Genomic DNA, 17,130 nt, shown 5'->3' with positions numbered 1-17,130 from the left:
TGAGTTGTTTTTCTGGGAAAGTACCTGAGAACAGATAAATATTCTTATGCATTTTTTTCTAATCTGGTTTAAGGATATTTTTGGTCCTTTTGGAATTTTAGTGCATAGTGCATATTGTGAAAGGAAATACTAATCGTGGAAGAATACTAAATTTAAAATTTCATATAACTGCTCCTAAATTATTTTATATTGTATGTGATTTTGAAAGGATAGACATAATCATTATTTACTTATTTAGACTGTTTCAAATATAAGTAAATATAGATTGAGTGCTTAATCTGAGCTTGAAAATGTGATAATCCATGCCCTTGTGTATAATCTGTAATCTAGCAAGAAGGATGAGACACAGAGCACAATTCACAGGAATAAATTATAAGCTAATGTATGCATAAAAGCTAGAGGTAGTTTCAAAAAATGTGCTGACATACTGAGAACTGCAAGTATTAATCAGAGCAAGCTTTCTTCGAGATGAAACTTGAACCAAGGTGAAAACAAAATGAGGAGTGAGGTGAACTAAAAGCAAGCGATTGCGTCATGCCATGTGAAGCAGCTTGGACCTCGGGATAAATTCCCAAATCTTTTCCAGGAAAAAAAAAATGGCTATGTCACCTAATGGAGGAATCCTTTCTTTGGAGGGAAATAATTTTACATCAAGCATCTCACATAAACTTCAAGAAACAAACCAATTGTTAACTACTCGTATTTTAATGTGCAAGACTTTTAAACTTTCAGTTCTAACCTATGAGGTAGTGGAGTATAAGGAGATGGTGGAGTAAGGTGTAATGTTTAATTAAATCAAGGACAAAGTACAATTTTTCTTGGACAGATGTCTTTCTTAGCTTCAAAGTTTGAGGCTTGAAAGGGCCATCCAAGACACTGAAGAAGTAACGTTATTTCCTGACAAACACCAGTCATCACCAAAGTAGATAGATATCTGTAATCCCAAATTGAAATAATGTGAAAACAGAAAGAAAATTGGGGGAATGGCACCTCACTTAGCAAATGGAGGAAGGTGAGTCTTAAATGTCTGCAGACAGAGATAACTTGTATGTGAAGCAAGCTGATCTGCTCTCAGGATCCCAAAAAGACTTAGAAGGCAGGAGTGGAATATAGGACTGAAACCAAAGTTGACAGTTCTACCCCCACCCCATGCAGCCAGGTGACTATCCCTCCTCCACCCAGAAAACTAGGAGCTTCCTCTCTGAAGAGATTAAACTAGCAGGCACTGGTGAAAATAGCTGCACTGAAATTAGAATAGAGGAATTAATTAAAAGTCTACATTCTGAAAGGTGAGTACACCACCCCTCTATTTCCAGCCAGTGGTCTAGGAAGACCACTGATGGTTAGGGTTGTACACAACAAGAAGGAAAATGGAGAATCCTTCTTTTGAGAAACAGAATGGGCACAGGGGAAAGAATTACAGATACTGATAATATTGGGAATCTCCCATCAGAAAAGATGGCTTGCGACTCAGTCATTCTACACTAAAGCCCACTTGTTTAGGGAAAATAAATGTACACAAATGCATGTGTAATCATAATATACTCCTTAGACAACAAGGACCAATATTTATGTAGTTGTTATGACATAAAACTGATACTGATTTAACTACAAACTGAAATATTAGTAACTACATTGACAAGCTGGAGGTGGAGTCAGGGGGCAGAGAACCACCATTTTTTAAAAGTATATGATTTTAATCATGTACCATTAAATTAGCTGTGTTAATTAAAAGAAACAACTCTGTCAGAAATTAGGCCTGGGGTTGTTCCTGTAACAGCATGGTAGCTGGCCTGTAATAGATACTCACTAAATATTTGGTAAATTAATAGCTGTCTTTTTAAAAACGGGATTTGATTATTATTATTTTTGTCTTGTTCCTTGAAAAAACTATCTCTGCTGAAGTTGTCATTCCTTTATCTGTCTACCAGTTGAGTTCCTGCAGTGTGTATATCCTTCTACTAGACATTATGTAATTTCTGAAATATTTTATTTTACATAAAATAATTTTTATTGACACTGTTATGTTTAAGTACAGAGTTCAAGAAAATGATAAGGTTATACAGTAAAAACATGCTCTGGTAATAAGAACCTTTAACATCTGTCACTTCTGTGTTTACACCTCTCTAGATCTGAAATAGCTCAGCTCAGTCAAGAAAAAAGGTATACATATGACAAACTGGAAAAGTTACAGAGAAGAAATGATGAATTGGAGGAACAGTGTGTCCAGCATGGGAGACTACATGAGATAATGAAGCAAAGGTAATAAATACTTAATAATCAACTGATGTGCCACATATTGAATGTGTTTGGTTCAAAAACAGAATGGGAATTGCTGTGGAATAAATAGAATTCATGGTTACTATGGTACTCAAGGAACATGCTTAAAATCTAATATTTCTATATATTTATGCTTTCTCAATTTAGGTTGTTCTTATAATACACAGAGAGGAGAGCACATTCCCTCTTTACTATTCTCTAAAGACACAGAAGTAGATTTAATATAGAACATTGTAGGAAAACCATCTACCTTTAATGTGCAAGCTGGTAATGTAATATGCAGGAATTTCAAAACTTCTCTTCTAGAAATTAGGTTTTCTATGTATTTTTGTAAGATAAAACGTGTAAGGCCTAAGAAGGTTAAATATATTGCTAGAGTCAGAATTTGACTCCAGACCCTTTGGTTCTTCCTAGTGGTGTACTTTGAGCAAGTTACTTAACCTCTCTGAGCATCAGTTTCTTCATCTATATATTGGAGCTAACAATAGCCACTTTGCAGTTTGATATAAAGATCAAATATAATATATGTAAAGCACCTGGCTCATAATAGCCACCTACTAAATGGAATCAATATTTACTCTCTTTTTCTAGATGGAGAAGCTCAAGCTGAGAGATACTAATGTATTTGCTCAAAGTGCCATATTGAGTAAGTTGGTAGAGTTCAAACTTGAATCATGATCTTTTGATTCCAAATTTCTTTCCTTTTATGTGCAGTATTTTTTTGTGTGTGAAAAACACAGTCCCTTATTATTTACTATAAATGTGTCATTCCTAATTTCTATACAGTGATGAATTACCCAGGAAAAAATATCTCAGCAATCACATACATAACAGCAGTTAACCTTCCAGTGGAGATAGTTTTCTTGGCATCCATCTCCCCATTTCTATCCCATCCCCCGACACCCCAGGCCTACTCTGTTTCAAAATCAATTGTTCATATAACTGAAGGGAAAAGAAAATATTTAAATACTCCTTTTATCATTATTTTTTAATTTTAAGTAAACATAAAATCCCTCGGCAGGGGGAGGAGGAATGTTTATAAATTTGATCACTTTCTCTATTGAAGAGAAGAAAGGTAGTCAGAAAATGACACCAAAATATTAAAATATGAGTATATTTATAAAGTATTAATCATTCATTTATTTTCTAAGCCAGAGATCAGCAAACTATTTCTGTAAAGGACCAGAGAGTAAAATATTTTAGGCCACGAGTAGTCTCTGTCACGTAGTCTTTGTTTTGTTTTTGCTTTGTTTTACAACCCTTTAAAAAGACAAAAACCATTCTTAGCTAGAAGGCCAACAGAATGAGTGAAAAGATTTGGACCTTGGGCTATAATTTTGATTGCTACCATGTGTCATGTTCTCCACCACATGCTGGGAATAAAATAGCAAAGTAAATATAATTCCTAGTCTAATGGAGTTTACAGCCTTATAGGGAAGATGGATATTGACAAGAGAATTTCACAAATATCTAATTAATTGCAGTAATGATTAGTTATATGAAAGCGAAATATACTTTGTGGTATAAGCACATTTAATAAGGTGACCTACCCTGATCAGAAAACGTTTCAATGAAAAAAATGACACTTGAAATGAATCTGTGAGTGGCAGTATAGGGATTATTAGTCCTAGGGCAGGAGCTGGCAAATTGTACCCCAGCCCAAGCCCATTTTGTATGGCTCAGGAACATAGTCATGCTCATTTGTTTACATGTTATCTGTGGCTCCTTTCACCCTACAATGTCAGAGTTGAGTAGGTGAGTCAGAGACTGACCTATTGGCTCACAAAGCCAAAAATATTTACTATCTCGCCCTCTCCTAAAAAAGTTTGCCAGCTCCTCTTCTAGAGAAAAGAAAACTGTAAATTGAAGGTCCTGAGGTAGGACTTTTAAAGAAGGAAAGAAACTGTGTTTAACATAAAGAGTAATGGAAAGAATAGCATGTGATGAGGTTGGAGAGGCAGGTGAGGGCTGGATAAAGACAAGGTCTTTAAGTTTTTATTGTAGACCTTTCACTTTATCCTTTAACTAAAAGGTAGATATTAAAAGATTTTTTAAAAAAACAAAGGAGAATTATGTGATCAAATTTGCATTTTAAAAATAGCATTCCAGCTCCAGAGTAGATAATGGATTGGAGCAGAGCCATGGTGTTTACACAAGACCAGTTAGGGAGCTACTAGAGCAGTTAGTCAAGTGATGATGATGGCTTAGATTGAACTGATAATAATGATGCTAGAAGTAAACAGATTGGTGAAATATATAGGAGGTGAAATCAACAAGACTTAATGACTGATTGGCTACGTTGGGTAAAGAAGAGTGCATATCCATATTTCTGACATGAGCAATACGTACATAGTGGTAGTACTTAGTGAGAATAGAAAATACACAAAATAAGCAGGTTGTGGTCAAGATGGCCTGGGTTTGGGATAAGACCAAGTGTTAGGTTTCAACCCTGTTGAATTTAATGTTCAAGAGCATTGTACAAATGGGTATGTTGAATAAGCATGGGGACACGAGGGACTAAGCTCAGGAGTGAGGACTGGGCTGGAGATAGAAATCCCCACAGGCTTACAGAGGATATTTGAAACCTTGGGAGTAAATGAGGTCACGTAGAGAAATAAAGTGAGAAGGAAGATGGGCTTACTGAATCCTAAAGAACATCAAAAGTTTTAAAGGTAAGGTAACCTGAGAAATAAGTAGAAACTGAAAAAGCTTGTTATCATGCATGCTGACAGATGGAAATACTTCAGGAAAGAGGAGGTGATCTACCAGATGCTGCTGAGTGATTAAATAAGACTGAAAAGTATCCATTGGACTTAGTGACATGGACAGCACTGGTTACATTAACAAAAATATTTGTATTGGAAGAGTGGGTACAGAAATCATATAATATGGATTGAAAACTTAGCGTGAGTTGAAAAATAGAAATAGCAAATTTAAACCACTTTTTCATAAGATTTGGGTGCACAGAAAAGAGGGAAGCAAGAGAAAGCAAGAGACAGACCAACCAACTGGTGGTGGGTAGATGTATTGGGAGGGGCATTTTGGAAAAGAGAATTTTTTGAGTTGCAGTAGATGTGAATTTATTAAATTCTGATTGTCAAGATTATTAAAGTTATAAAGTCAGGAAGTTACATTTTCCAGCTGGTAGTTTGGAACCCCTGGTGTCCACAAAGGCAGACCAGGGAATTCAGGCTAAAGATAACAATGGTATTTCTTTCTAGTTACATTTTAAAATAAGTATTGATTCATATATTTCTCCCTAGAAAGTAGAACCACGTGAGAACTCCACAGTGTATACAGAGGGAGCAAGCCCTAGAGCTAGTGGAAATGGGCTGAATGCACTCATGTGTTCTCATGTGATTGAGTATTATGTCACCAACCCCCAGAAATCCTGGTTGTTTTTTTGGTTATACACTTTCACATTTAAAAAAAATTTCTTATGGTAGTGTATTGTTTAAATTATATGCATAAAAACCATTGAATGGGGACTTCCCTGGTGGCGCAGTGGTTAAGAATCCGCCTGCCAATGCAGGAGACATGGGTTCGATCCCTGGTCCGGGAAGATCCCACATGCTGTGGAGCAACTAAGCCCGTGTACCGCAACTACTGAAGCCCGTGTGCCTAGGGCCCATGCTCCACAATAAGAGAAGCCCGTGCACCGCAATGAAGAATAGACCTGGTTCACCGCAACTAGAGGAAAGCCCACGTACAGCAACAAAGACCCAACACAGCCAAAATAAAAAAGATAATAATAATAAATAAATAAATAAATTTAAAATAACATTGAATGATGACATGAAGCTGCTGATTGAAATGTAGGAAACTAATTATTAGTTTAGAATTGGTAATTCTTTTATAAACTACCTCACAGTGATCTTTACCAAATCTGTAAGCTGTATCTTTCTAATAGAAATTTTATTCCTTGAAAACTAGTGTTAAAAATAAGAAGTAAAGTATTGATTTTTATATAATTCAACATTAAATTTTGGAGGACTATTCATTATTTTCCGAGAAGTGCTTGAAAAAACAAAATATTGGCAAATAGAATCCAACAGCATTTAAAAAGAATTACACACCACAGTCAAGTAGGATTTATTCTAAGTATGCAAGGCTGGTTCAGTATTTGAAAATTAAATGTAATCTATCACATCAATAAGCTAAAAAAGAAAAATCACATGATCACATTAATAGATGCAGAAAAAGCTTTTGACAAAATCCAAACACATTCATGATTTTAAAAAACTCTCAGTAAACTAGAAATAGAGAGAAACTTTCTCAACTTGATAAAGAATATCTTTAATAAAAAAAACCCTACAGCTAACATTATACTTAATGGTGAGAAACTCAAAGCTTTCCCCATTGATCAGGTGTAAGTCAGGTTATTCCCTTTTACCCATCCTTTTCAACGTCATACTGGAAGTAATGCAATAAGACAAGAAAAGGAAATAAAAGGTATAAAGACTGGGAGGGAAGAGAAATAAAACCTTTCTTGATTGCAAGATGACATGATCATCTATGTAGAAAATCTGAAAGAACCGATGAAAAATTCTTGGAACTAAAAAGCAATTATGGCAAGGTTGCAAGGTACAAGGTTAATATCTGAAAGTTATTTGCTTTCCTATATACCAGCAATGAACAAGTGGAATTTGAAATTAAAAACACAATACCATTTACATTAGCCCCCCTAAAATGAAAAGTTTTGGTATAAATCTAACAAATTATGTACAAGATCTAGATGAGGAAAACTATAAAACTCTGATGAATGAAATTAAAGAAGAACTAATAAATAGAGAGATATTCAGGTTAATGGATAAGAAGACACAGTATCAAAGGAGGTCAAGATGGTGGAGGAGTAGGAGGATGTGGAGTTCACCTCTCCCCACAAATGCATCAAGAATACATCTACAAATGGAACAGTTCTCACAGAGCCCTGGCTGAACACTGGCAGAGGACCTTGGACACCAAAAAGGACAAGAAAGATCCCCCATAACCAAGTAGGATGAAAGAAAGAAGAAAGGGAAACGAAAAGGAGAGGAAGCAGGACGGGAACGGCAGCCCTGGGGTGGAGCTTGAGGAGAGGAGAGGTTCCTGCATCTGGGGAAGCCCCCTCACTGGTGGGGAGATCAGTTGGGACAGAAGGGGAGCTTTGGGGCTATCAGAAGGGAGTGCAGCAACTGTTCTGTGGCAGGCAAGACAGAGTGAGACCTACACAGATGGTTCGTGCCACAGCCCTGTGTGCCCCAGCCCTAGACGTGTCCCCGGTGAGGATGGGGGCTATGTGCTGGAATGTGGGGTTTGGAGAGCAAACCTGGGTAGAGGACTGCTGTTGGCTATAAGGAGACAGCCTGAGGGAACGGGAGTGAGGACATTGCAACCAGGAATGCCTGTGGAGGAAACCCAGACTGCCATAGAATCAAAGCACCATTGTTAAGTGATGTGTAAGGGGCAGAGCTGCCATTGCAAGCTCTCTCCCCATGTGCCACCCCTGCATCCCTGGGCACTAGGAAGGGCCCCTGCTGGGGCCAGCCATCTCGAGCCAGCAGCCGGGTGCAAGGAGGGGCCCCTGCCAGGGCTAGCCTCTTGTGCAGGGGGCCGGGCACTAGGAGGGGCCTCCACCAGGGCCGGTTCTATCACGCTGGCAGCCAGGCACTAGGGGGACCCCTCTGGGGCCTGCTCTCTCCTTCCTGTGGCTGGGTGCTAGGAGGCCCCCCTCCCCCCAAGGGCCTGCTCTCTTGTGCCCGCGACGGCTGGCTCCCTTACATGCCTTGTCACCACGGGGACCAGCTTCCCCATGTGCCTCATCAGCACTAGGGCTGGCTCGCCCACGCCTGTGGCTGGGTATTAGGAAGGGCCCCCACTGGGGCCGACTCTCTTGTGCCTGCAGCTGCCAGCTCCCCCTCATGCCTGTTGCTGCCAGGGCTCCTGTGACCCCCGCCACCGTGCTGCTGCCACAACCCCTCCTTGCCGGGGTGGGGTGGACTCCTGTGCTCCAGGGCAGCCTTGACAGCAGACCCCTATGGGTGGCCCACAAGCAGAGGTGGGGCTGAAACCACAACTGAGCCCTAGGGGCCATGCAACTAAGAAAGAAAAGCTGAAACCTCTCCACACAGCTGTGCAAACCATGAATTGACAATGCTGTGACTGGCTTTGTAAACTCAGTGCCTACAGAACATATGAATGAACAGCCAGTGCTCCTGCAACCAAGAAGGGCCTAGCTTTAGCAGCTGTAGATTTTGTCAGCACATACACATGGGGGTTGAGCCAGACTAGAGTCAGAGCTGCCCCCATAGCACCCACGGTGGGTCCAATCCATGATTACTACAATCCTGGGACCTGACTTAAGTGGATCTATGCTGGTGGCCTGGTGAAAACAACGTCTGAGAGACACCAGGGCCAACTGCCAGCATACCCACAGTTAAGGTGGGGCCTAGAGCAGTGCCAACAACAGCGTAAGAGAGCTTGCACAACAGGTGAAAAGTGACATAACAGAGCACAGCCACAGGTGAACAAGTCCAGAGGAGGAATACTCAGAGGCTTCCCTCCCAGTGGGAGTACTCCAATCCTACCTACCTCACACTGCAGATCAGAAACACAGCTAAGAAACAGATCTGAGGGCCTCTACTCCAACAACTAAGGAGCAGACCCCATGTCTGACAGGGCAGTGACAACCACAGAGCAAAGGGGAGGCCCTGCTCAATATCCAGTGCTGGCTCTGTTCACCACAACATCAGTCACACCTCCTATAAAGGGGATAACGGCCAGCATACACTGAGGAAGAGGTGGCAAACATCTATACTAAAAACAACCCTCGGGCTTCCCTGGCGGTACAGTGGTTGAGAGTCCGCCTGCCGATGCAGGGGACACGGGTTCATGCCCCGGTCTGGGAAGATCCCACATGCTGCTGAGCGGCTGGGCCCGTGAGTCATGACCGCTGAGCCTGCGCGTCTGGAGCCTGTGCTCTGCAATGGGAGAGACCACAACAGTGAGAGGCCTGCATACCACAAAAAAAACCCCCAAAAAACAAACAAACAAACAAAAAACAACCCTCGCACCAAAAAATATTAAACCCATGCAGGCTACATAGGGACATTCCCACATAAAATAGTCCTCCAAGACAGTCTGAGGGTCTGGAATTGGGTAGAAGAACCCCCAGACCATTTAGCCATGAAGGCCAGCAGGGCTTAAGTGCAGGAACTCCATAGGACTGGGAGAAACAGAGACTAAACCCTTGGATGGCACACACAAGGTCTCACATGCATGGGACCTGGCACAAAGCAGTACCTCAATAGTAACCTGGGCTACACCTACCTAGGGGTCTTAGAGGGTGTCCTGGGGAGGTGAAGGTCGACTATCGCTCACCGCGAGGGCAAGAACACTGGTAGCAGAAGCCCCAGGGAATATTGATTGGAGTGAGATCTTCCAGAGGTCCATATTTTGACACCAAGACCCAGCCCCACCCAACAACCTGTGGCTCCAAAGCTGGAAAACCTCAGGCCAAACAACCACCAAGATAGGAATACAGCCCCACCCATCAGAAGACAGGCTGCCTAAAGTCGTACTGAGCTCACATCCACCTCAAAACACACCCCTTGACATGGCCCTGCCCATCAGAGGGACAAGACCCAGCTGCACCCACGAGAGGGCAGGCACCAGTCCCTTCCACCAGGAAGGCTGCACAAGCCCCTGGACCAAACTCACCCACCAGGGAGCAGACACCAGAAGCAAGAGAACTACAATCCTGCAGCCTGTGGAAAGGACACCACACACACAGAAAGTTAGACAAAATGAGATGACAGAGAAATATGTTACAAAAGAAGGAACAAGATAAAAACCCACAAGAACAACTAAATGAAGAGGAGATAGGCAATCTACCTGAAAAAGTATTCAGAGTAATGATAGTAAAGATGATCCAAAATCTTGGAAAAAGAGTGGAGGGATAGATCAAGAAGATACAAGAAATGTTTAACAAGGAGCTAGAAGATTTAAAGTACAAACAAACAGATGAACAATACAATAACTGAAATGAAAAATGCAGTAGAAGGAATCAATAACAGAGTAACTGAGGCAGAAGAATGAATAAGTGAGGTGGAAGACATAGTGGTGGAAATCACTGCCACAAAACAGAATAAAGAAAAAGGAATGAAAAGAAATGAGGACAGTCTCAGAGATCTCCGGGATAATAATAAACACACAAACATTCTCATTCTAGGGGTACCAGAAGGAGAAGAGAAAGAGAAAGAGCCTGAAAAAATAATTGAAGATATTTTAGCCAGAAACTTCCCTAACATGAGAAAGGAAACACTCACTAAGTCCAGGAAGCACAGAGAATCCCACACTGGATGAACCCAAGGAGGAAAGTGCCAAGACACATATTAATCAAACTGGCAAAAATTAAAGACAAAGAAGAAATGTTAAAAGCAACAAGGGAAAAACAACAAAAAACATATGAGGTAATCCTGATTATTATTATTATCAGCTGATTTTTCAGCAGAAACTCTCCAGGCCAGAAATAGAGTGGCATGATATATTTCAAGTGATGAAAGGGAAAAACCTACAACCAAGAATACTCTGCCCAGCAAGCCTCTCATTCAGATTCGACGGAGAAAACCAAAGCTTTACAGACAAGCAAAAGCTAAGAGAATTCAGCACAATGAAATCAGCTTTACAACAAATGCTAAAGGAACTTTCGTAGGCGGGAAAGAGACTAGCAAATTAAAACAACCTTGTACATATATAGACTGCTAAATTAAAACCTCATGGGAATAGCAAACCCAAAAACTACAATAGATACACAAACAAGAAAGAAAAAGCAACCCAAACACAACACTAAGGATGATCATCAAACCACAAGAGAAGGCAACAAAAGAGTAAGGGAAGAAAAAATAAAACCCAAAACAGTTAAGCAAATGGCAGTAGGAATATACATACTGATAATTACCTTAAATGCAAATGGATTAAATGCTCCATCCAAAAGACATAGACTGGCTGAATGGATATCAAGAGATAAGGAAGAACACTACATAATGATCAAGGGATCAATCCAAGAAGATATAAAAATTGTAAATTATATGCACCAAACCTAGGAGCACCTAAATTTATAAGCCAAATGCTAACATCCATCAAAGGGGAAATGGACAATAACACAATAATAGTGGGGGATTTTAACACCCCATTTACACCAATGGACAAATCATCCAGAAAGAAAATTAATAAGGAAACACAAGCCTTCAATGGCACATTAGACCAGATAGACTTAACTGATATCTGTAGGACATTCCATCCGAAAGCAGCAGAATACACTTTCTTCTCAAGTACACATGGAACATTCTCTAGGATAGATCACATCTTGGGCCAAAAATCAAGCCTCTGTAAATTAAAAAAAATTGAAATCATATCAAGCATCTTTTCCAACTACAGATTATGAAATTAGAAATCAATTACAGGAAAAAAACTGTAAAAAACACAAACACATGGAGACTAAACCATATGTTACTAAATAACCAAAGGATCACTGAAGAAATCAAAGAGGAAATAAAAAAAATACCTAGAGACAAATGACAATAAAAACACCACAATCCAAAACCTATGGGATGCAGCAAAAGCAATTCTAAGAGGGAAGTTTACAGCAATACAATCTTACCTCAGGAAACAAGAAAAATCTCAAGTAGACAACCTAACCTTATATCTAAAGCAACTAGAGATAGGAAAACAAACAAAACCTAAAGTTAGTAGAAGGAAAGAAATCATAAAGATCACAGCAGAAATAAATGAAATAGAGGTGCAGAAAACAATAGCAAAGAGGGATGAAACTAAAAGTTGGTTATTTGAGAAGATAAACAAAATTGATAAACCTTTAACCAGACTCCAAGAAAAACAGGGAGAGGAGTCAAATCAATAAAATTAGAAATGAAAAAGGATCAGTTACAATGGACACAACAGAAATACAAAGGATCATAAGAGACTACTACAAGCAACTATATACCAATAAAATGGACAACCAAGAAGAAATGGACAAATTCCTAGAAAGGTATAACCTTCCAAGATTGAACAAGGAAGAAATAGAAAATATGAACAGAACAATCACATTGTTCTGAAAATATGAACAGAACAATCACAAACAAGTACTGAAATTGAAATTGATTAAAAATCTTCCAACAAACAAAAGTCCAGATGGCTTCACAGGTGAATTCTATCAAACATTTAGAGAAGAGTTAACACCTATCCTTCTCAAACTCTTCCCAAAAATTGCAGAGGGAGGAACACTCCCAAACTCATTCTTCAAGGCCACCATCACCATGATACCAAAACGAGACAAAGATATCACAAAAAAAGAAAATTACAGGCCAATATCATTGATAAATATAGATGTAAAAATCCTCAACAAAATACTAGCAAACCGAATCCAACAACACATTAAAAGGATCATACACCATGATCAAGTGGAATTTATCCCAGGGATGCAAGGATTTTTCAATATCTGCAAATCAATCAATGTGATACACCACATTAACAAACTGAAGAATAAAAACCATATGATCATCTCAATAGATGCAGGAAAAGCTTGTGACATAATTCAACACCCATTTATGATAAAAACTCTCCAGAAGTTTTTATCATAGGGCATAGAGGGAACCTACTTCAACATAATAAAGGCCATATACGACAAACCCACAGCAAACATCATTCTCGATGGTGAAAAATTGAAAGCATTTCCTCTAAGATCAGGAAGAAGACAAGGATGTCCACTCTAGCTACTTTCATTCAACATAGTTTTGGAAGTTCTAGCCAAGGCAGTCAGAGAAGAAAAAGAAATAAAAGGAATTCAAATTGGAGAAGAAGTAAAACTGTCACTGCTTGCAGATGACATGATACGTAGAAAATCCTAAATATGCTACTAGAAAACTATTAGAGCTCATCAATGAATTTGGTAAATTTGCAGGATACAAAATAAATACACAGAAATCTCTTGCATTCCTATACACTAACAATGAAAGATCAGAAAGAGAAATTAAGGAAACACTCCCATTTACCATCACAGCAAGAAGAATAAAATACCTAAGAATAAACCTACCTAAGGAGGCAAAAGACCTGTACTCAGAAAACTATAAGATACTGATGAAAGAAATCAAAGATGACACAAACAGATGGAGAGCCATACCTCGTTCTTGGACTGGAAGAATCAATATTGTCAAAATGACTATACTACCCAAAGTAATCTACAGATTCAATGCAATCCCTATCAAATTACCAATAGCATTTTTCACAATCAGAACAGAAAATTTTACAATCTGTATGGAAACACAAAAGACCCTGTATAGCCAAGGCAATCTTGAGAAAGAAAAACAGAGCTGGAGAAATCAGACTCCCTGACTTCAGACTATACTACAAAGTTACAGTAATCAAAACAGTATGGTACTGGCACAAAAAAACAGAAATATAGATCAATGGAAAAAGATAGAAAGTCTAGAGATAAACCCACATGCCTATGGTCACCTAATCTATGACAAAGGAGGCAAGAATATACAATGGAGAAAAGACAGTCTCTTCAATATGTGGTGCTCGGAAAATTGGACAGCTACCTGTAAAGAATGAAATTAAAATGCTACCTAACACCGAACACAAAAACAAACTCAAAATGGATTAAAGGTCTAAATTTAGGACCGGATACTATAAAACTCTTAGAGGAAAACATAGGCAGAACACTCTCTGACATAAATCACAGCAAGATCGTTTTTGATCCACCTCCTAGAGTAATGGAAATAAAAACAAAAATAAACAAATGGGACCTAATTAAACTTAAAAGCTTTTGCACAGCAAAGGAAACCATAAACAAAACAAAAAGGCAACCCACAGAATGGGAGAAAATATTTTCAAATGAAGCAGCCGACAGGGATTAATCTACAAAATATACAAACAGCTTCTGCAGCTCTATATCAAAAAAACAAACAACCCAACGCCAAAAATGGGGAGAAGATCTAAATAGACATTTCTCCAAAGAAGACACACAGATGGCCAAGAGGCACATGAAAAGATGCTCAGCATCACTAATTATTAGCAAAATGCAAATCAAAACTACAGTGAGGTATCAGCTCACACCAGTTAGAAAGACCATCATCAAAAAATCTACAAATAATAAATGCTGGAGAAGGTGTGGAGAAAAGGGAACCTTCCTATACTCTTGGCGGGAATGTAAATTGTTACAGCCACTATGGAGAAAAGTATGAAGATTCATTAAAATACTAAAAATAGAGCTACCATATGATCCACCAATCTCACTCCTGGTCATATATCCAGTGAAAACCGTAATTAAAAAGGATACATGCACCCTAATGTTCATTGAAGCACTATTTACAACAGCCAGGATATGGAAGCAGCCTAAATGTCCATTGATGGAGGAATGGATAAAGAATATGTGGTACATATATACAATGGAATATTACTCAGCCATAAAAAATGAAATAATGCCATCTGCAGTGACATGGATGGACCTAGAGCTTGCCATACTGAGTGAAGTAAGTCAGACAGAGAAAGACAGATATCATATGATATCACTTATATGTGGAATCTAAAGAAATGGTACAAATGAACTTATCTACAAAACAGAAATAAAGTCACAGATATAGAAAACAAACTTGTGGTTACCACAGGAGAAAGCGGGGAGAGGGATAAATTGGGAAATGGGGACTGACATGTACACACTACTATATACAAAATAGGTAACTAATAAGAACCTACTGAATAGCACAGGGAACTCTCTTCAATATTCTGTAATGACCTATGTGGAAATAGGATCTAAAAAAGAGTGGAGGAAAAAGAAAAAAAAAAAAAAGACTCAATATTGTCAAGATATCAGTTCTTCCCAACTTGATCTGTATATTAATACAAGTGCAATCAAAATCACAGCAAGGTATTTTGCGGATTGGGACAAACTGCTTCTAAAGTTTCTGTATGGGGAGGCAAAAGACCCAAAATAGCCAAAACAATTTCAATATAATGAAGAACAACTTTGGAGGACTGGATACTACCTGACTTCCAACTTACTATAAACCTACAGCAATTAAGACAGTGTAGTATTTAAGAAAGAACAAACCAAATATATCTATGAAACAGAATAGAGAGCCCAGAAATAGACCCACGTAAACATAGTCAACCAACCTTTGACAAAGTAGCAAAGGCAGTACAGTGGAGCAAAGACAGTCCTTTCAAAATATAATGCTGGAACAACTGGACATCCACATAGAGAAAAATGAATGTAGACACAGATCTTACACCTTATATGAGATTAACTCAATATGGATCACAGACCTAAATATAAAACGCAAAATTATAAAACTCCTAGAAGATAACCTTGATGAACTTGGGAATGGTGATGACCTTTTAGATATATCAAAAGCATGATCCATGAAAGAAAGAATTAGTAAGATGGACTTCATTAAAATTCACAACTTCTGCTTTGAGAAAGACAATGTCAAGAGAATGAGAAGACAAGCCACATACTAAGAGAAAATGTTTGCCAAAGACATATCTGATAAAGGACTGTTACCCAAAATATACAAAGAACACTTAAAGTTCAAGAACAAGAAAACAAACAACCCAATTAAAAAATGGACCAAAGACCTTGACAGATACCAAAGAAGAGATACAGATGGCAAATAAGTATATGAAAAATCCTCCATGTCGTATGTCATCAGGGAAATGCAAGTTAAAATGGCAATGAGATACCACTACCCACCTATTTGAATGGCAAAAATCTGGAACACTGACACCACCAAATGCTGATAAGTCTTTGTAGCAAAAGGAACTTTAATTCATTGCTGGTAGGAATGCAAAATGGTACAGTCACTTTGGAAGACAGTTTGGCAGTTTCTTGTAAAACCAAACATACAATCCAGCAATGGTGCTCCTTGGTATTTACCGAAGGGAGTTTAAAAGTTATGTCCACCACAAAACCTGCAGATGGATGTCGCGAGCAACTTTATTCATAATTGCCAAGACTTGGAAGAAACCAAGATGCCCTTCAGTAGGTGAATGGATAAATAAAGTGTGGTACATCCAGACAGTGCAATATTCTTCAGCACTAAAAGGAAATGAGCTATCAGGTCATGGAAAGACCTGGAGGAAACTTAAATGCATGTTACTAAGTGAAAGAAGCAAATCTGAAAAAATTATATACTGTATGATTTCCAACTATGTGATATTCTCAAAAAGGCAAAAATAATGGAGATAAGAAAAAGATCAGTGGTTGTCAGGGGTTAGGGGTTGGGTGAATAGGTGGAGCACAGAGGTTTTTTGTAGGGCAGTGAAACTTCTCTGTATGATACTATAAATGGCTACATGTCATTATGCATTTGTCCAAATCCATGGAATGTACAACACCAAGAGTGAACCCTAATGTAAACTGTGGACTTTGGGTGATTATGATGTGCCAATGTAGGTTCATCAGTTGTAGCAAATGTGCCACTCTAGTGGAGGATGTTGCTTAATGGGGGAGGCTATGAACGTGTGGGAAATGTGTATGAGAAGTGTCTGTATCTTCCCCTCAGTTTCGCTCTGAATCTTTAATTGCTCTAAAAAATAGTCAAAAACAAAATGAGGAGTCTATAAAAGTAACAGTGGAATTTTACATTAAAAAGTAAGAATTCAAAAAAAATATCATGAAGCTCTTTTATATGTTTTTGTTCTATACATGGATTTAATTTCAAATATACATTTTATTTTATTTTATTTTATTTTATTTATTTATTTTTTTTGCGGTACGCAGGCCTCTCACTGTTGTGGCCTCTCCCGTTGCGGAGCACAGGCTCCGGACGCGCAGGCTCAGCGGCCATGGCTCACGGGCCCAGCCGCTCC

At 38.8% G+C, this 17,130-nt stretch overlaps 1 protein-coding gene across 1 annotated transcript in view; it reads left to right on the top strand.

Moving 5' to 3' along the window:
- The window catches only part of SDCCAG8 (SHH signaling and ciliogenesis regulator SDCCAG8), a 268,791-nt gene that overhangs the window by 174,650 nt on the left and 77,011 nt on the right, over positions 1-17,130 (top strand). Inside the window, 1 exon segment of the mRNA XM_007106891.4 lies at positions 2,131-2,262. Coding sequence (XP_007106953.3) covers positions 2,131-2,262 — 132 coding nt within the window.

Source organism: Physeter macrocephalus, chromosome 4, assembly GCF_002837175.3.
Source record: "Physeter macrocephalus isolate SW-GA chromosome 4, ASM283717v5, whole genome shotgun sequence".
In the NCBI taxonomy this organism is placed as follows: Eukaryota; Metazoa; Chordata; class Mammalia; order Artiodactyla; family Physeteridae; genus Physeter; species Physeter macrocephalus.
The sequence above is the reverse complement of the archived record's forward strand: the minus strand, read 5'-3'. Positions and strand labels throughout refer to the sequence as shown.